Genomic DNA, 20,725 nt, shown 5'->3' with positions numbered 1-20,725 from the left:
AAAATATATTCAAGTCTAATTGTATCAAGTTGACGATGCATTGATATGACAAGGCAAGTAAGAGACCTAGAGAGCAATTTCATAAAACATCAAAGGCAGTCAAATGAATATTTACAAAAGGTTGCAGCTGATGCATTAAAATAAGCAAACAATCAGCTTGCTCTGTGCATTACATAATGAGGTGGTTTGACAACCCTCCCGAGACACTGTATCTGGATCTCAATCGCAGAGTACAGTGGATAATTCCAGCTCTGGTATTCATTTAACTTCTCTTCCTCTTCACCACCCTCCATATCAAAAAATGAGGTCAGTTTAGCTCCTGTAATCATGAAAATCTTGGTGCCATCTTGTACTTATTGCAATTTGGGCAGTACCTTATGGGAAGGTGCAATATTTAGGTTGTCTGTCCTGTATTATGGGCAGTCTTGTTGTATGAAACTTCCTTCAACACCCTATGTGCAAGCCCATTTTCAAATCCCAAGCTCTCTCCCTATCTTTAATCTCCTCGACTCCACAAACCCTCCAGGATAACAAAATGTGAAGCTGGATGAACACAGCAGGCCAAGCAGCATCTCAGGAGCACAAAAGCTGACGTTTCGGGCCTGGGCCCATCATCCCTATGAAGTAGCATTGGATACATTATACCATTAAAGGATTAAATAAATGAAAGTTATAGTTGTTGCAGGCAGCTCAAGGTTGAATTAATTATATTGATTATAATTTTTGGGTTATGTATGTTCACCTGTTTTCATGGGAGACTGGCACATTTCACACTAAATCTGCTGATTACAAGTAGAAGGGTAGCAAATAATGGCCAGTCTGTTGCAGATGTTTGTAATCTGTCTCCATCTGAAACCTGAAGAAGGGTTTAGGCCCGAAACGTCAGCTTTTGTGCTCCTGAGATGCTGCCTGGCCTGCTGTGTTCATCCAGCTTCACACTTTGTTATCTTGGATTCTCCAGCATCTGCAGTTCCCATTATCTTGAACCCTCCAGGATACTTGCATTTTTCCAATTCTAGCCTCTTGTTTATCTCAGTTATAATGCTGCGCCATTAGTGGTTGTACCTTTAGCTGCCTGAAACCTAAGCTCTAGAATTTACTTTAAAACTCAGTTTCTCAGACACATTATTCTTCTTCAAAATGCTCATTAAACGTATTTCTTTTACCAAATTGTCTGAATGTCTGTGTCATGAGTCTCAGATTTTACCTAAGAAGCTACTGTGAAGCACCTTGGAATGTTGCTACGTTAAAGATAACATATAAATAAAATTGTTGTCAGTCAGGAAAATAATTCCATGAGAAATGACCAAATATGAAGTGGGGGCTTTTTAACTGTGAGCACTATATAAAGAAAACACGCAGTTGTTGAAACACAAAATGAAACTTGGTTATACTGGATTTCTATGTGGCCAATGGGCATTGCATATCTTCATTCTATTTGCCTGCCCATATAAACTTAAGATCAAGCTGTGTAACTGCCTGTCACGCATCACTGGCACTCATCTAAAAAGAGTGAATGCACTCAAATGGTACTTAAGTATTTCTCTGTATGCTTGCCTTTAATTTTATTTTTTGATGATATCCCTATGAAGTGGCATTGGATACATTATACCATTAAAGGATTAAATAAATGAAAGTTATAGTTGTTGCAGGCAGCTCAAGGTTGAATTAATTATATTGACTATAATTTTTGGGTTATGTATGTTCACCTGTTTTTATGAGAGACTGGCACATTTCACATAAAATATGCTGATTACTAGTAGAATGGTAGCAAATAATGGCCAGTCTGTTGCCGATGTTTATAATCTGTCTCCATCTGACACCTGAAGCTCAGAAAATCATTTCTTAATGTGAGCCATGGTCCTGATGCCAAGATTTACTGCCCAACCCTAGTCAACTGAGTGGCTTGCTAGGCCACTTCAACAGGCAGTTCAGCGTCGTCTAAATTAACTTGAAATTTTCCAGCTGCCTTGGTGGGTTTTGAATTTGCATCTCTGTACCACTTGTCCAGCTTTAAATTGGTACACTAGCCATTCAACTCAATGAATTAAAAGCTGAAGATGTCAGACACAGTCAAGTGAGGCAATACCTGCAGTGAAGTACCGAAGTGACATATCAATTTTCTGACCTCCCCTGAGAGTTCTGATAAAAACCCTTAGACTTGAAACATTAACTTGGATCCTTTCTCTCCACAGTACTGCCGGACCTGCTGAATGCGTTCAGCATTTTCTGTTTTTACTTTAGTTTTCCAGTATCTACAGCACTTTGTCATCCATTGCTTTGGCTGTAGTTGGTCCTTTAAAAAGCTGATGCATGTACTTCTAGCAACAGCGACAGCAACTTGAAAAACGGCTTGCTGTCTGTGGTCACTCTGCAATGCCCATTGACCTTACTGAGTACTTGCAAGCTGTACCTTTTGATGACATCGGAAAAGTTTTTCCTTCAAATATGAGCCACTCTCAGAAAATCTCGTCAATGCAAGACAATAATTCCCAATGACTCCCAAAATCAAAATACTGCATGTTGGAATTGGAAGTAAAAGTTGAAAATGCTGGAGAAACGCAGCAGAGCTGGCAACATGTGTAGAGACAGAAATAGAGTTAACTTTCCAAGTTCTGAAGAGGATCTATATCAGACTTGAAACACTAACACTGTTTCTGTCTCCACAGAAGCTGTCAGACCTACTGAGCTTCTCCAGCACTTTGGTTTTATTAGTTTCCACCTTCGCATTAGTCTTTAGGGGTACTCAAAAGGAAAATCTAACATGAAATAAAAGGACACCTGTTTCTGTTTAATCAGTTTCAAAATACTGAGAATTCCCAAGCATTCTCACTGCCCCTCTAAGTCCTAACTACAAGCAAATAAAACTGCGTCACAGGCAGCGCTACGTTTTGATTAAAGTCCCACGGCCCATCAGCAATCTGGTTGCGAGATCTGAGATTTTTGATTTTTGTCAATAAAAACTATGGATTGGAAGGAGAAAGAATTTTTTTTTGAAAACACGGATTTAGCAGGATGACTGCATGATATACTTGTTGTAAATTCTATATTTTTTGTGGCTTTCGGTTTCTGCAATGCACAGATGATCTGGTGGTGAGGAGTTGTTTAAAAGTGAGGCTGATTGGTTCTCAGCTAACTGATCAGAGTGGAACTAGAAACAAGCTATAGAGACACAGTCAGAGAGAGAAAGAGTGAGTGCTGTTGTTCCTCCCAGCAGATGTTGCCTGTTCGCTTCAGTAAAAAAAAGTAAAAAGCCTAAAGCAATGTTTCCTTGTGATCTATGAACATTAATTAAAACCATTCTGCTGTAATGTCACATCATTGATTTGATTTCTATTGGTACTTTACCATGGTTATCACAGGCAGCAAGATTTAAAAATACTTAAAACTGCCAATCATGTCAAGTACTCAGACAGAGATAGGGCAGAAGAAATAAGGAAGTACTGGAAATGAGTCATGGACAATGGTCGTTGGGGGTAAAGGAAGGCCTTCATCTCTGGGTGGTTACGTACCAGCAGCACAGCGCACTAGCCTGTTGCACCATAGAGACAGGCGACTTTCCTGCTCCTCAGATGCTTTCTGACCAGCTGTGTTTTTCCAGCTCCACATTTATTGACTCAGATAGAAGTGTCGGCTGGAAGCTCAGTCTCATGTGAAGTCAGTAGAGAGAATTTCTCTTGTCTATAGTGACAGCACAAGGCCAGGAAACACTATCATTATGACAGATCACTGAACAGCAGATGAAAGTGTGACAGCTAGTCCACATAATGATTAATGCTGATACACCCTGGATATCCAGAAGACAAATTGAGGACAGCAATCTGGAGGGGAATGAATGACTATGCAGTATGAGTGAAAATTTATAAGTTATACAAACTCAACGTTTTTTCTCTTACCTCATCATGATTGAGGGATTTCAACTTCACTCTAGTTTGGTCCAAGCACAACACATCCCCATATCGATTCTTCTGCTGGTTGTAGGGCTGTCTATATGGAAAGGAAAGACCCTGTTAAAGAACAACCATCTTGTTCTAGAGTATTAAATGCCTCTGGTCTACTTCCGCTCTCTATTGTAAACCCTGAGATTTCTGAGATTTACAAGCTTGTTCTATGCTAGAGGTCTCTTGTCAACAACATTCTGAGCCAGCTAGCAGGCCACAGTAGCTGAAAGCAAACATTTTGCACCGTTCTACAGAAAGGCCTGAACATTTAAGAAAGTGATTAGAATTTGCAAGTTTTACACTAAAAGGCCTAGAAGATCTTGAGAGATTAAGGCATGCTTATTTAAAAATTATTTTAAAAACTGGATTCTTTCTGTTCCTGTCCTGTGTGGAGAAATCAGCTGCACATGCAGCAGCTTATTTTTTTTGGTGTAATTCTTTTAATAGTTTCTGCCGGGTCCTGTGAAAGAATGATGAATGGCTCCCAAGTGTAACAGTCTATGAATCTGGATTGTTAAAGCTGGAGGGTTACAACACCACTTCATTAAAGTTTCACAAAGTGTTATATTATTGGGACAGTATTTGTAACAGATCTGTTCCTAGCTGACCGTGTGACGCTTTGCAGTGCTTTAGAGTAATTACAATGTTAAACAAATCTAACAAGGAGTTCAAATGATAACGATAGCTATAGGGATGATGCTGACTTGTAACAATTTAAAATTGCTAAAATACTCTTTCATTGACAACAGTCCTCCAAGTGTATTGTTTCCCCTTTCCTGTACACTTCTGATTTTATCTCGAATTGTACAATGTTGCAGAATCAATTTGGGTATCTCGACTGTTTTCTACATTTATTTGTGAGCAGTGTAGTTCTGCATATTCAATGTCCCTTGCTCAAATTGGGTGTTTCTAATTTTCAGAGTTCCAGTTGAAGGTGGAAATAAGATACTTAAAAACATCACAGCAAATCTTACATTCTGAACAATACAACCTGATTTTCACTCATTCTGCTAAAGTAAATCAGTAGTTTTCTATCTTATACCTTATGGTTTCTGATCCATTTCTGTGAAGCCAAGAATGCTCAAAGTGGTATGAAACGCAGAACCAGGTCACTGTTGTAGAGTCAGTAACTGATAGTTAAACCAGGTAAAACCGTCAGCTTGTCTAACTGAACAGCTAAAAAGGTATTATCTATCACTGACAACCATTCAATGTGACGGAGTAGAGTGTTCAAAAAGGGCTGGCAGCAGTTATGCTGGTCAAAGACCAGCGGCACTGCGAAGCATACTTAGAAGTTCATAAACATTTGCTCTTCCAACTCGTGCAAGCTATCCTGACCAAGGCAAGTGGGATGTGCCCCAATGGGCAACATTTTTATGTGCCATATTGGACAAATGGATTCCTACAAGCAAGCGTAGATTTCATAGACTGCGATTGACTGACTCTTGAATATGTCACATTTGTTTGACATGCTCCAATGAAGCACCTTAAGATGTTTTATTACATCAAAGCTGGTACAAAAATACAAGTTGTCTTTGGTTTTGACAGATTTTGTGCACATCAGCATTCAACTGACCAAAATGACAATCAACAAAAGTTAAGGAGCATTTAAAAAGTAGACTAGTCTAACAAACATGGGATAGTGTCAACTAAATTTCACACACAAAACTAAGTTCAGTCATATTTAAGGTTGAGTGTCAATTTTTATTCTGAATTTGTTAAGTATTCAAGTTAAGTTCAGAGATCATAGAATCCCTACAGTGTAGAAACAGGCCCTTCGGCTCAACAAGTCCATACCGGACCTCAGAGCATCCCACCCAGACCCGTCCCCCTATAACCCACCTAATCTACACCTTCCTGAACATCAGAGGCAATTTAGCATGGCCAATCCACCTAGCCTTCACATCTCTGAACTGTGGGAAGAAACTGGAGCACCCAGAGGAAACCCACGCAGACATGGGGAGAATGTGCAAACTCCACACAGACAGTTGCCTGGATTTGGAATCGAATTGGGTCCATGGTGCTGTGAGGCAGCAGTGCTAACCACTGTGCCATCGTGCCGCCAGGTAGTGTCTTGTAAAATGAACCTTAGAAATCCTGCAAACTATCCTACTTTCTGGTTCATACAGTCACAGGATAAAGCCAATGAAGGACATTAGGAATCAGATCATCTTGGTTTTGTGCCACAATTACTGTTAGTTAAGGACAGTAAATCCTTTTGTTCTCTTTTGACCAGATAACTGTAATCTACAAGCTTCAGATAGCTACATAATAAGCTCTGAACCAGATGCTAGTAGGTGTTCAGATGTCAGGTGTGGCTCAGTGGATAGAAATGTCAGCTGAGTCAGAGTTGAGCGTCTGTGATCCACACCACAGTCTTTAGCACATAATCTAAGCCGACACTTTACAGCAGAAGTGAGAAAGTGCTGCACATTGGAGGTGCCATCTTTAAGAAGAGATATAAACCCTGTTTTCTTCCTCAGTCAAATGTAACTGATGCTGGGACTGATTTTGAAGATGCCTCTGGGAATCATCTCTCACATCATGGCCAACAACTGTTTCTCAATCAAAACACATGATAAATCACTTTTGCAGGAACTTGCTTTGCATGAATGGCAATGACATTCATAAGTTACAAGAGTGAGTCAACTTCAAGAGCACATTTATCTCCTCCTTGGAGAGGCAAGAGGGGCAAATAATCAGGTGAATTGGCCCTGGAGGGACTTGACACTCCACAATTAAATGTGACATAACAAGGTCCATGGGTGTCCTTCTCGATCCACCGCCAGTTAAGGTCCTTAAATGATCAATTATCAGCTACTTTGGGGGTCTCTTAATTCATATGAACTCAGAGGATAGGAGCAGCAATGCCTGAAGCCTGCTCTGCCATTCAATATGATCACAGCTAATCATCAAGCTCAATATCCTAATCCTGCCTACCCGATTTCCCTTAGTCCCTTCAGCCACAACAGCTATATCGACTTGAGACAGTAGGAACTGCTGATGCTGGAGAATCTGAGATAAGAAGACGTAGAGCTGGATGAACACAGCAGGCCAAGCAGCATCAGAGGAGCAGGAAGGATGATGTTTCGGGCCATTTTCTGAAGAAGGGTCTAGGTCCGAAACGTCAGCTTTCTGGCTCATCTGATGCTGCTTGGCCTGCCGTGTTCATCCAATTCTACACTGTGTTATCTTACCTATATCTACCTCTTCCTCAAAAACACGTTTTGGCCTCAGCTACTTTTTATGGTGGTGAATGCCACAAGTTATGGCTGGTCTGATTACCTGCGTTTATGGCAGGTACGAGAAATATGGCAGCCTTCTGAGCTCAGGCTGTCCTCCATTCTGGGGTAGTGATGCGCAAGGGGGTGGCTGCTAAAGGGTTCTTCACTGGTCTGGTCTTGGACTCCCCTCTCCCATTAACGAAACCTGACAAGCAAAACACTTACCTAGGTACCATTTAAGCCCCAAAAACCTGAGGCTCTGGTGCCAATGTCTAGGACTCAGAAGTTTCAGGCCTTCGATTGGACTACAGCTTCTGGCAGGGCGTCCTTCAATACAGAGGCTCATTACTTGCCAAGTAGCACTCCAGATATTTCTTAAAGGCTAACTGGAGCTTGATCCTGCAAGCATTCTCACTGTTAGGTATGGAGAGTCAGTCAGACACTCACCTCAACAATTAGCACATGGAGCACTAAATCTCAGCCCAAAAGTACTTCATTGGTTGTAAATTGCTTTTGGATGTTCTGAAGTCATGTAAGGTGCTGTATAAATGTAATCCTCTCTTTATTTCATAATTTGTGAATCTCAGTGTTAATATGTCTCAGAGTTGAGAGTTAGGATTGAAATATCTGTATGGCAAAGTCTTCTTTTACAAACATCCAGGTTAAAACCAAGACTGATATTATCAGGGCTCCAGAGGCGTGTGCAGACATGGACTAAAATTCTGATGACCTTTATCTAATACAGATAACCCAACATTAGTCACAAATATCTCATCTTGTAATTCTAAACAAGCCTCAAACAGAACGATGATTGTTCTTCTCGAGTTAGTTTGGCTTGTAATTGATACCAAACTGACAAACGTTATTTCTCATAATTGCTTGGTAACCGTGCTTTGTTTGTGGATTCAGTGTGGAATAGATATCCTCCTCTGCAACAACATTCAACAAAACTAGGAAACTGAGAACTTACTTAGTGAGCCATGCAAATGGAACCGAATACAATACTAAGATAACAAAGTGTAGAGCTGGACGAACACAACAGGCCAAGCAGCATCACAGGAGCAAAAAGGCTGCTGTTTCGGGTCTAGACCCTTCATCAGGAAAGGGGGATGGGGAGAGGGTTCTGAAATAAATAGGGAGAGAGATGGAGGCGGACCGAAGATGGATAGAGGAGAAGATAGGTGGAGAGGAGACAGACAAGTTAAAGGGGCGGGGATGGAGCCTGTAGAGGTGAGTACAGGTGGGGAGGTAGGTAGGGGATAGGTCAGTCGAGGGAGGACAGACGGGTCAAGGGGGCAGGATGAGGTTACTGGGTAGGAAATGCAGGTGCGGCTTGGGATGGGAGGAGGGGATAGGTGAGAGTAAGAACGGGTTAGGGAGGTAGGACAAGCTGGGCTGGTTTTGGGATGCAGTGGGGGAGGGGAGATTTTGAACCTTGTGAAATCCACATTGACACCATTGGGCTTCATCACCTCAGGTTCCCAAACCATCCACAGCCTCATCACCCCAGGTGACCTCCCACCCACAGCCTCCAACCTCATTGTTCCACAACCCTGCACTGCCCACTTCCATCTCCTTCCTAAAATCCACAAACCCACCTGCCCTGGTCGACCTATTGTCTCTGCCTGCTCCTGCCCCACCAAACCCATCTCCACTTACCTGGACTCCATTTTCTCCCCCTTGGTCCAGGAACACCCTACCAACGTCCGAAACACCACCCACGCCCTCCACCTCCTACAGAACTTCCAATTCCCCGTTCCACAACACCTCATTGTCACCATGGACGTCCAGTCCCTATACACCTGCATTCCCGATGAGATGGCCTAAAGGCCTTCCGCTTCTTCCTGTCCTGCAGGCCCGACCAGTCCCCCTCCACGGACACCCTCATCCGCCTAGCCGAACTCGTCCTCACCCTCAACAACTTCTCTTTCGATTCCTCACACTTCCGTCAGACAAAGGGGGTGGCCATGGGCACCCGCATGGGCCCCAGCTATGCCTGCCTCTTTGTAGGTTACATGGAACAGTCCCTCTTCCGTACCTATACTGGCCCTAAACCCCACCTCTTCCTCCGTTACATTGATGACTGTATTGGCGCTGCCTCGTGCTCCCAAGAGGAGCTCGAACAGGTCATTCACTTCACCAACACCTTCCACCCGAACCTCAAGTTCACCTGGACCAGCTCCAACACATCCCTCACCTTCCTGGATCTCTCTTTCTCCATCTCAGGCATCCATCTAGAAACCAATATCCATTTCAAGCCCACCAACTCCCACAGCTACCTAGAATACACCTCCTCCCGCCCACCTTCCTGCAAAAATTCCATCCCCTATTCCCAATTCCTTCGCCTCTGCCGCATCTGCTCCCAGGATGAGGCATTCCACTCCCGTACATCCCAGATGACTTCATTCTTCAAGGACTGCAACCTCCCCCCGCCCCCCACAGTGGTCGAGAGCGGCCTTGAACGTGTCCCGCAACTCGTCCCACACACCCCGTCCCCGCAATAAGCGCCAAAAGAGAATTCCCCTCGTCCTCAGATACCACCCCACCAACCTTTGGATCCAATGCATCATCCTCCGACACTTCTGCCATCCACAATCTGACCCCACCACCAAGACATTTTTCCATCCGCACCCACTTCTGGAGACACCACTCTCTCCGTGACTCCCTTGTCCGCTCCACACTCCCCTCCAGCCCCACCACACCCAGCACTTTCCCCTGCAACTGCAAGAAGTGCTACACTTGCCCCCATGTCTCCTCCCTCACCCACATCCCAGGCCACAAGATGACTTTCCACATCACGCAGATGTTCACCAGCACATCTGCTAATGTGGTATACTGCATCTGCTGTACCTGTTGTGGCTTTCTCTACATTGGGGAAACCAAACAGAGGCTTGGGGACCGCTTTGCAGAACACCTACACTCGGTTTTCAATCAACACCTGCACCTCCCAGTCGCGAAGCATTTCAACTCCCCCTCCCATTCCTTAAACAACATGTCCATCCTGGGCCACCTGCAGTGCCACAACAATGCCACCCGAAGGTTGCAGGAACAGCAACTCACATTCCGCTTGGGAACCCTGCAGCCCAATGGTATCAATGTGGATTTCACAAGCTGCAAAACCTCCACTCCCCCCCACTGCATCCCAAAACCAGCCCAGCTCGTCCCTGCCTCCGTAACCTGTTCTTCCTCTCACCTATCTCCTCCTCCCACCTCAAGCCACACCTCCATTTCCTACCCACTAACCTCATCCCGCCCCCTTGACCTGTCCGTCCTCCCCGGGCTGACCTATCCCCTCCCTACCTCCCCACCTGTACTCAACCTCTACAGGCTCCATCCCTGCCCCTTTAACTTGTCTGTCTCTTTTCTTCTATCCATCTTCGATCTACCTCCCCATCTCTCCCTGTTAATTTCAGAACCTTCTCCCCATCCCCCTTTCCTGATGAAGGGTCTAGGCCTGAAATGACAGCTTTTGTGCTCCTGAGATGCTGCTTGGCCTGCTGTGTTCATCCAGCTCCACACTTTGTTATCTTGGATTCTCCAGCATCTGCAGTTCCCATTGTCTCAAATACAATACTAATATATTGTAATTAGTTTTCATAAACAAAGAACATAATAAGCATGCAATTTCTACTTAAATTAGATACTCCCAACAAAACCAACCTAGAACCTGGAAAACAAATAAAACCATGATGGTATCAGCATTTAATAATGTACACTGTTGTAACTAAAACCAATTCTCCTTTTTCTGTCACTTCTCCACTTCAGTAGCAGCTTGGCTAAGTGATACCATGACTGTTCTGAAATTAAGTGCTGATGTCCTCAAGCACCTCTGAAATATTGGCTGCACAACCGAGGCCAACCCTTCAGGCAAGTACTAAGGAGCGAGGGCTGAGGGGGTGCCTCCTTGATAACATTTTAAACAAAACTCTGTGGAAATGTACAAAGGGGAGCAAGAATCTTGATTTCTCAAAGTGGATTTGGTTGCAAAGAACACTGACTATAGTTCAAAGGTAATTAACTGTAAATGAAGCACTCTGGGATCTCTTGAGATAGAGGGTGCGATATAGCCACAATGAATTATTTCTCCCAAATTAACTTCAGTGAATTCTAAGATGATTGCTTGGCTCTCAATATAACTCAATATGGATTAACACGACAAAACTCTTTTTACACTGAGCCCATTGGAAAGGAACAAGATCAATTCTTTCAACTGTGGTTTAAAAAAAACATATACTTCTGGGATCTAGCAGCAATTAATTTAATAAGAAAAGTGGGGTGCATCGCGATAACCTGGAATGTTACGAGCAAAGCCTGAGAGCTCAAATCTTATTTGACATATAACCACAACTACTATTAGAAACAATCTTGAACTTGCACCATACAGTGCTACCTAATTGTTCATTTTCCAAGATTACTGAACACAAACCATAGTGCGACCAAAGAGTAAGTAAACATATAGTATAGAACTCCTCAGAACTTACAAATCAATTATTCTAGCAGGCATGGATTACATACAATCAATGCCCTGTGTTAGGGAAAAAAATCCTTTTACCAAACTATACAGACTAACATCTGGCTCAAATGTCCACTATTTAAGTTTCAGGAATGTGCTGCCTGAAAGATGGTGGAAACAGATTCAATAGTAACTTTCAGAAACAAATTGATTGCAAAGAATACTTTTAAAAAATATATAAGGAAAATTCATGGCAAGGTAACCAATTGGATAGCGCGAGTAAAGAATCGATATGACTGTCTTGTGTGCTTTATCATTCCATGGTTCTATTTGCACAGAATCTGGGCCAAAACTAAACAAACTATACAGTGAAAACAGTAAAAGAATCTCATTACAAAACACTACAAAATCCAACTTCGGAACTTCATCCTGTCCGAGTAAAATTCGAAGAAAGCCGTACTCAATTGCAGAACATGGGCCATTGCTAACTGCATCATCGTCAGGGGGAGGGAGGGAGGGGCGAGGAGGGGGAGGAGGGAGGGGAGGGGCGAGGAGGGGGGAGGGGAGACGAGGGAGGGGAGAGTGGGAGAGGAGGAGTGGGAGAGGGAGGAGGGAGGAGGAGGAGAGGAGGAGGAGGAGGGGGGAGGGGAGGAGGAGGTGAGGAGGGGGGAGGGGAGGAGGAGGTGAGGAGGGGGGAGGGGGAGGAGGAGAGGAGGGGAGGGGAGGAGGAGGAGGGAGGAGGGGAGGGAGGAGGGGGAGGGAGGGGGAGGGGAGGTGAGGAGGGGGCGAGGGGGAGGTGAGGAGGGGGCGAGGGGGGGGAGGGGGAGGGAGGAGGGGCGAGGGGGAGGGCGAGGGAGGGGCGAGGGAGGGGGGTGATGGAGGGGGGCGAGGGCGAGGGAGGGGCGAGGGAGGGGGCGAGGGGGGGGGGCGAGGGAGGGGGGCGAGGGGGCGAGGGGGGGAGGGGGCGAGGGGGGGAGGGGGCGAGGGGGGGGAGGGGGCGAGGAGGGCGAGGGGGGAGGGCGAGGGGGGAGGTGGCAAAGGGAGGGAGAGGGCGAGGGGGCGAGGGGGGAGGGGATGGAGATGGCGAGGGGGGGAGAGGACGAGGGGGTGAGAGGGGGAGAGGACGACGGGGGGAGAGGACGAGGGGGGGGAGAGGACGAGGGGGGGGAGAGGACGAGGGGGGGAGAGGACGAGGGGGGGAGAGGACGAGGGGGGGAGAGGACGAGAGGGGGAGGACGAGAGGGGGAGGGCGAGGGGTGGAGGGCGAGGGGGGGAGGGCGAGGGGGGAGGTGGCGAAGGGAGGGAGAGGGCGAGGGAGGGAGAGGGCGAGGGGGCGAGAGGGCGAGGGGGGAGGGGGTGGAGATGGCGAGGGGGGGAGAGGACGAGGGGCGAGGGGGGAGGGGGTGGAGATGGCGAGGGGGTGGAGATGGCGAGGGGGGGAGAGGACGAGGGGTGGAGAGGACGAGGGGGGGAGAGGACGAGGGGGGAGGGCGAGGGGGGAGGGTGCGAGGGGGGAGGGGGCGGAGATGGCGAGGGGGGGAGAGGACGAGGGGGGGGAGAGGACAAGGGGGGCAGAGAACGAGGGGGGGAAGAGGACGAGGGGGGCAATGGGGGGGAGGGCGACGGGGGGGAGGGCGACGGGGGGGGAGGGCGACGGGGGGGGGAGGGCGACGGGGGGGGAGGGCGACGGGGGGGTGAGGGCGACGGGGGGGTGAGGGCGACGGGGGGGGGCGACGGGGGGGAGGGCGAGGGCGAAGGGGGAGGAGGATGTGGGGGGAGGGGGGGGAGGAGGAGGTGGGGGAGGGAGGTGAGGAGGAGGTCGGGGGAGGGAGGTGAGAATGAGCGAGAAGTTGAAGGGGTTGGAATGGCAGAGAAGGGGGTGAAATGAGACAGAAGGGGGGGATGAGACAAAAGGGGAGGGTGGCGAATGGGAGAGAAGGGTAGGGGGTGAATGGGAGAGAAGGGGGGGAAATGAGACAGAAGGGGGGGATGAGACAGAAGGGGGGGATGAGACAGAAGGGGAGGGTGGGGAATGGGAGAGAAGGGTAAGGGGGAATTGGAGAAAAGGGGGGAAAATGGTAGAGAAGGGGAGGGGGGGAAATAGGAGAGACCCGGGGGAAATGGGAGAGAAGCGGGGGGAAATGGGAGAGAAGGTGGGGAATGGGAGAGAAGGTGAAGGGTGGAAATGGGAGGGAAGGGGCACAGGGTGAGGGGGCGGAAATGAGAGAGAAGGGGAGTGGGGAGATGGGGGAGAAGGGGAGCGGGGAGATTGGGGGGAAGGGGAGCGGGGAGATGGGGGGGAAGGGGGAGCGGGGAGATGGGGAAGGGGAGAGATGGGGAGAGACGGGAGGGGGAGACGGGGATGAGGGAAGACGGGGGGATGGGGGAAGGCGTGGGGATAGGGGGAAGACGGGGGGATAGGGGGAAGACGGGGGGATAGGGGGAAGACGGGGGGATAGGGGAAAGACAGGGGGGATGGGGGAAGACGGGGGGGATGGGGGAAGACTGGGGGGATGGGGGAAGGCGTGGGGATAGGGGGAAGACGGGGGGATAGGGGAAAGACGGGGGGATAGGGGAAAGACGGGGGGATAGGGGAAAGACGGGGGGATAGGGGAAAGACGGGGGGATAGGGGAAAGACAGGGGGGATGGGGGAAGACGGGGGGATAGGGGAAAGACAGGGGGGATGGGGGAAGACGGGGGGATGGGGGAAGACGGGGGGATGGGGGAAGACGGGGGGATGGGGGAAGACGGGGGGGATGGGGGAAGATGGGGGGATGGGGGAAGACGGAAGACGGGGGGATGGGGGAGGGGGAACGGGGGGATGGGGGAGGGGGAACGGGGGGATGGGGGAAGACGGGGGGATGGGGGAGGGGGAAGACGGGGGGATGGGGGAGGGGGAACGGGGGGATGGGGGAGGGGGAACAGGGGGATGGGGGAGGGGGAACTGGGGGGGAGGGGCGAAGAGGGTAAGGGGGAAGGGGCGAAGTGGGAAAGGGGTGAAGAGGGGAAGGGGGAAGAGGGGAAAGGGGGAAGAGGGGAAAGGGGGAAGAGGGGAAGGGGGAAGAGGGGAAAGGGGGAAGAGGGGAAGAGGGGAAGAGGGGAAGGGGGGAAGGGGGGAAGAGGGGAAGAGGGGAAGAGGGGAAGAGGGGAAGGGGGAAGAGGGGAAGAGGGGAAGGGGGGAAGGGGAAAGGGGGGAAGAGGGGAAGAGGGGAAGTGGGGAAGGGGGGAAGAGGGGAAGGGGGGAGGGGGGGAAGGGGGGAAGGGGGGAAGGGGGGAAGAGGGGAAGAGGGGAAGGGGGGGAAGAGGGGAAGGGGGGGAAGGGGGGAAGGGGGGAAGGGGGAAAGGGGGAAGGGGGAAGAGGGGAAGGAGGGGAAGAGGGGAAGGAGGGGTAGAGGGGAAGGAGGGGAAGAGGGGAAGGAGGGGAAGAGGGGAAGGAGGGGTAGAGGGGAAGTGGGGGACATGGGGGGGAATGGGGGACATGGGGGGGAATGGGGGACATGGGGGGGAACGGGGGACATGGGGGGGAACGGGGGACATGGGGGGGAACGGGGGACATGGGGGGGAACGGGGGACATGGGGGGAACGGGGGACATGGGGGGGAACGGGGGACATGGGGGGGAACGGGGGACATGGGGGGAACGGGGGGCATGGGGAGGGGGAATGGGGGACATGGGGGGGAATGGGGGACATGGGGGGGAATGGGGGACATGGAGGTGGAATGGGGGACATGGGGGGGGAATGGGGGACATGGGGGGGAATGGGGGACATGGGGGGGGAATGGGGGACATGGGGGGGGAATGGGGGACATGGGGGGGAATGGGGGACATGGGGGGGGGAATGGGGGACATAGGGGGGAATGGGGAGGATGGGGGGAATGGGGAGGAATGGGGGAATGGGGAGGAATAAGGGAATGGGGAGGATGGAGGGAATGGGGAGGATGGAGGGAATGGGGAGGATGGAGGGAATAGGGAGATGGAGAGGATGGAGGGAATGGGGAGATGGGGAGGATGGAGGGAATGGGGAGGATGGAGAGGATGGAGGGAATGGGGAGAATGGGGAGGATGGAGGGAATGGGGAGGATGGAGGGAATGGGGAGATGGGGAGGATGGAGGGAATGGGGAGGATGGAGGGGTTGGAGGGAATGGGGAGGATGGAGGGGATGGAGGGAATGGGGAGGATGGAGGGAATGGGGAGATGGGGAGGATGGAGGGAATGGGGAGGATGGAGGGAATGGGGAGATGGGGAGGATGGAGGGAATGGAGAGGATGGAGGGAATGGGGAGGATGGAGGGAATGGGGAGGATGGAGGGGATGGAGGGAATGGGGAGGATGGAGGATATGGGGAGGATGGGGGGTATGGGGAGGATGGGGTGGTATGGGGAGGATGGGGGGGTATGGGGATAATGGGGAGGATGGGGTGTATGGGGGGGGAATGGGGAGGATGGGGAGATGGGGGAATGGGGGGACCTGGGGGGGCATGGGCTGAATGGGGGGACATTGGGGGGGGGAATGGGGGACATTGGGGGGGGGGGAATGGGGGACATTGGGGGGGGGAATGGGGGACATGGGGGGGGTGGGGGACATGGGGGGGGGAATGGGGGACATGGGGGGGATGGGGGACATGGGGGGGAACGGGGGACATGGGGGGGAACGGGGGACATGGGGGGGAACGGGGGGCATGGGGAGGGGGAATGGGGGACATGGGGGGGGAGAATGGGGGACATGGGGGGGAATGGGGGACATGGGGGTGGAATGGGGGACATGGGGGGGAATGGGGGACATGGGGGGGAATGGGGGACATGGGGGGGAATGGGGGACATGGAGGGGAATGGGGGACATGGAGGGGAATGGGGGACATGGGGGGGGGAATGGGGGACATAGGGGGGAATGGGGAGGATGGGGGGAATGGGGAGGAATAAGGGAATGGGGAGGATGGAGGGAATGGGGAGGATGGAGGGAATGGGGAGATGGGGAGGATGGAGGGAATGGGGAGGATGGAGGGGTTGGAGGGAATGGGGAGGATGGAGGGGATGGAGGGGATGGGGAGGATGGAGGGAATGAGGAGGATGGAGGGAATGGGGAGGATGGAGGGAATGGGGAGATGGGGAGGATGGAGGGAATGGGGAGGATGGAGGGAATGGGGAGATGGGGAGGATGGAGGGAATGGAGAGGATGGAGGGAATGGGGAGGATGGAGGGGATGGAGGGAATGGGGAGGATGGAGGATATGGGGAGGATGGGGGGTATGGTGAGGATGGGGTGGTATGGGGAGGATGGGGGGGTATGGGGAGGATGGGGGTGTATGGGGGGGAATGGGGAGATGGGGGAATGGAGGGACCTGGGGGGGCATGGGCTGAATGGGGGACATTGGGGGGGGAATGGGGGACATTGGGGGGGAATGGGGGACATGGGGGGGGGATGGGGGACATGGGGGGGGGATGGGGACATGGGGGGGGGATGGGGGACATGGGGGGGGGATGGGGGACATGGGGGGGGCATGGGGGACATGGGGGTGGGGGAATGGGGGGTGGGGGAATGGGGGACATGGGGTGGGGGAATAGGGGACATGGGGGACCTGGGGGGACATGGGCGGAATGGGGGACATGGGGGGGGGAATGGGGGACATGGGGGGGGGAATGGGGGACATGGGGGGGGAACGGGGGACATGGGGGTGGAACGGGGGACATGGGGGGGGGGGAAACGGGGGACATGGGGGTGGAACGGGGGACATGGGGGGGGGAAACGGGGGACATGGGGGGAACGGGGGACATGGGGGGGGAACGGGGACATGGGGGGGGACGGGGGACATGGGGGGGTAATGGGGGAGGTAATGGGGGGAATGGGGAGACGGGGGAAGGGGGGAATGGGGAGACGGGGGAAGGGGGGAGGGGAGGGAAAGGGTGAGGGGAGGAAAAGGGGGAGGGGAGGGAAAGGGGGAAAAGGGGGAGGGGGGAAAGGGGGAAGGGGGAGGGGGGGAAAGGGGGAAAAGGGGGAAAAGGGGGAGGGGGGAAGGGGGAAAGGGGGAAGGGGGAAAGGAGGGTGGGGAGGGAACAGGGGGGAAGGGGGGTGGGGAGGGAAAAGGGGGAAGGGGGGGAGGGGAGGGAAAGGGGGGTAAGTGGGGTAAAGAGGGGAAAAGGGGGAGGGAAGGGTGGGAGGTGGGGGGAATGGGGAGATGGGGGGGAATGGGGAGATGGGGTGGATGGAGGGAATGGGGGGGATGGAGGGAATGGGGAGATGGGGGGGAATGGGGAGATGGGGAGGATGGAGGGAATGGGGAGGATGGAGTGAATGGGGAGGATGGAGGGGTATGGGGAGGATGGGGGGGTATCGGGGGAGTATGGGGAGGATGGGGGGGGTATCGGGGGAATATGGTGAGGATGGGGGGGTATGGGGGTGTATGGGGAGGATGGGGGGGAATGGGGAGGATGGGCATGGGCGGAATGGGGGACATGGCGGGGGGTGGAATGGGGGGAGAAATGGGGGGGGAATGGGGGACATGCGGGGGGGAGGGGGGACATGCGGGGGGGAGGGGGGACATGGGGGGGGAATGGGGGACATGGGGGGTAATGGGGGGGAAGGGGGGGAAAGGGGGAAAGGGGGAGGCAGGAAAGGGGGAGGGGGAATGGGGGGGAGGGAAGGGTGTGAGATGGGGGGGAATGGGGAGAAGTGGGGAGGAATAAGGGAATGGGGAGGATGGAGAAAATGGGGAGGATGGAGGAAATGGGGAGGATGGAGAAAATGGGGAGGATGGAGGAAATGGGGAGGATGGAGGAAATGGGGAGGATGGAGGAAATGGAGAGGATGGAGGAAATGGAGAGGATGGAGGAAATGGAGAGGATGGAGGGAATGGGGAGATGGGGAGGACGGAGGGAATGGGGAGGATGGAAGGAATGGGGAGGATGGAGTGAATGGGGAGGATGGAGGGGATGGAGGGAATGGGGAGGATGGAGGGGATGGAGGAATGGGGAGATGGGGAGGATGGAGGGGATGGGGAGGATGGAGGGAATGGGGAGATGGGGAGGATGGGGGGAGATGGAGAGGATGGAGGGAATGGGGAGGATGGAGGGGATGGAGGAATGGGGAGATGGGGAGGATGGAGGGAATGGGGAGATGGGGAGGATGGAGGGAATGGGGAGATGGGGAGGATGGAGGGAATGGGGAGATGGGGAGGATGGGGGGAGATGGGGAGGATGGAGGGAATGGGGAGGATGGAGGATATGGGGAGGATGGAGGGATATGGGGAGGATGGAGGGGTATGGGGGAGTATGGGGGGTATGGGGAGATGGGGGGGAGATGGGGGGGAGATGGGGGGGGAGGTGGGGGGGAAGATGGGGAGGAGGTGGGGGGGAAGATGGGGAGGAGATGGGGGGGAGATGGGGGGGGGAGAGATGGGGGGGAGATGGGGGGGGAGAGATGGGGGGGAGATGGGGGGGGAGAGATGGGGGGGAAGAGATGGGGGGGAGAGATGGGGGAGAGAGATGGGGGAGAGAGATGGGGGGGAGAGATGGGGGGGAGAGATGGGGTGGGAGATGGGGTGGGAGATGGGGTGGGAGATGGGGGGGAGGGTGGGGAGAGAGGGGGGGAGAGAAGGGGGAGAGAAGGGGGAGGGTGGGGAGAGAGCGGGGAGAGAAGGGGGAGGGTGGGGAGAGAGGGGGGAGAGAAGGGGGGAGGGGGGGAGGGGGAAGGGTGGAGGGGGGAGGGGGAAGGGGGAGGGGGAAGGGTGGAGGGAGAAGGGGGGAGGGGGAAGGGAGGAGGGAGAAGGGTGGGGGGAGGGAGGAGGGAGAATGGTGGGGGGAGAAGGGTGGGGGGAGAAGAGTGGGGGAGAAGGGTGGGGGGAGAAGAGTGGGGGGAGAAGAGTGGGGGGAGAAGAGTGGGGAGGGAGGAGGGGAGGGAGAAGGAGGGGGAGGGGGAAGGAGAAGGAGGGGGAGGGGGAAGGAGAAGGAGGGGGAGGGAGAAGGAGGGGGAGGGGGAGGGAGAAGGAGGGGTAGGGGGAGGGAGAAGGAGGGGTGGGGGAAGGGAGAAGGAGGGTGGGGGAAGGGGGAGGGGGGAAGGGGGAGGGGGAGGAGGGGGAGGGGGGGGAGGGGGAGGGGGAGGAGGGGAAGGGGGAGGGGGGAAGGGGAGGGGGAGGGGGAGGAGGGGGAGGGGGAGGAGGGGGGGAAGGGGGAGTGGGGGGAAGGGGGAGTGGGAGGAGGAGGGGAAGGGGGAGGGGGAAGGCGGAGGGGGAAAGGGGAGGGGGAAGGGGAGGGGGAAAGGGGTGGGGGAAAGGGGAGGGGGAAAGGGGCGGGGGAAGGGGGAAAGGGGAGGGGGAAAGGGGAAGGGGAGGGGGAAAGGGGAAGGGGAGGGGGAAAGGGGAAGGGGAGGGGGAAAGGGGAGGGGGAAAGGGGAAGGGGAGGGGGAAAGGGGAGGGGAAAGGGGAAGGGGAGGGGGAAAGGGGAGGGGGGAAAGGGGAGGGGGAAAGGGGAGGGGGAAAGGGGAGGGGGGAAAGGGGAAGGGGAGGGAAGGGGAGGGGGAAAGGGGAATGGGGAGGGGGAAAGCGGAATGGGGGAGGGGAAAGTAGAATGGGGAGGGGGAAAGCGGTCGGGGAAAGGGGTGGGGGAAGGGGGGAAAGGGGAAAGGGGAGGGGGAAGGAGGAAAGGGGAGGGGGAAGGAGGAAAGGGGAGGGGGAAGGAGGAAAGGGGAGGGGGAAGGGGGGAGGAGGAAAGGGGAGGGGGAAGGGGGGAGGAGGAAAGGGGAGGGGGAAGGGGGGAGGAGGAAAGGGGAGGGGGGAGGGGGAATGGGGAGGGGGAATGGGGAGGGGGAGAATGGGGAGGGGAAGAATGGGGAGGGGGAATAGGGAAAGGGGAATGGGGAATAGGGAAAGGGGAATAGGGGAAGGGGAATAGGGGAAAGGGGAATAGGGGAAGGGGAATGGGGAATAGGGAAGGGGGGGAAGTGGGGAAGGGGGGGGAAGTGGAGGGGGAAGGGGAGGAGGGAAGGGGGAAGGGGGATGGAGGGAGGGGAGGGGTAGGGGGGAGGGGGAGGGGGAGGGAGGGGGAGGAGGGGAGGGGGAGGGAGGGAGGGAGAAGGGGGAGGGGGCATGGGGAGGGGGCAGGGGAGGGGAAAGGGAGG

General features: G+C 53.5%; 1 protein-coding gene across 1 annotated transcript in view; it reads right to left on the bottom strand.

Annotated features, from left to right (window-relative positions):
* The window catches only part of ptpn9a (protein tyrosine phosphatase non-receptor type 9a), a 169,706-nt gene that overhangs the window by 39,317 nt on the left and 109,664 nt on the right, over window positions 1-20,725 (bottom strand). The window contains exon 5 of the mRNA XM_059640095.1: window positions 3,897-4,007. Within this exon, the coding sequence (XP_059496078.1) occupies window positions 3,897-4,007 (111 nt within the window). The remainder of the gene's footprint in view (window positions 1-3,896; window positions 4,008-20,725) is intronic.

Source organism: Stegostoma tigrinum, chromosome 36 (assembly GCF_030684315.1).
Source record: "Stegostoma tigrinum isolate sSteTig4 chromosome 36, sSteTig4.hap1, whole genome shotgun sequence".
Taxonomy (NCBI): domain Eukaryota; kingdom Metazoa; phylum Chordata; class Chondrichthyes; order Orectolobiformes; family Stegostomatidae; genus Stegostoma; species Stegostoma tigrinum.
The sequence above is the reverse complement of the archived record's forward strand: the minus strand, read 5'-3'. Positions and strand labels throughout refer to the sequence as shown.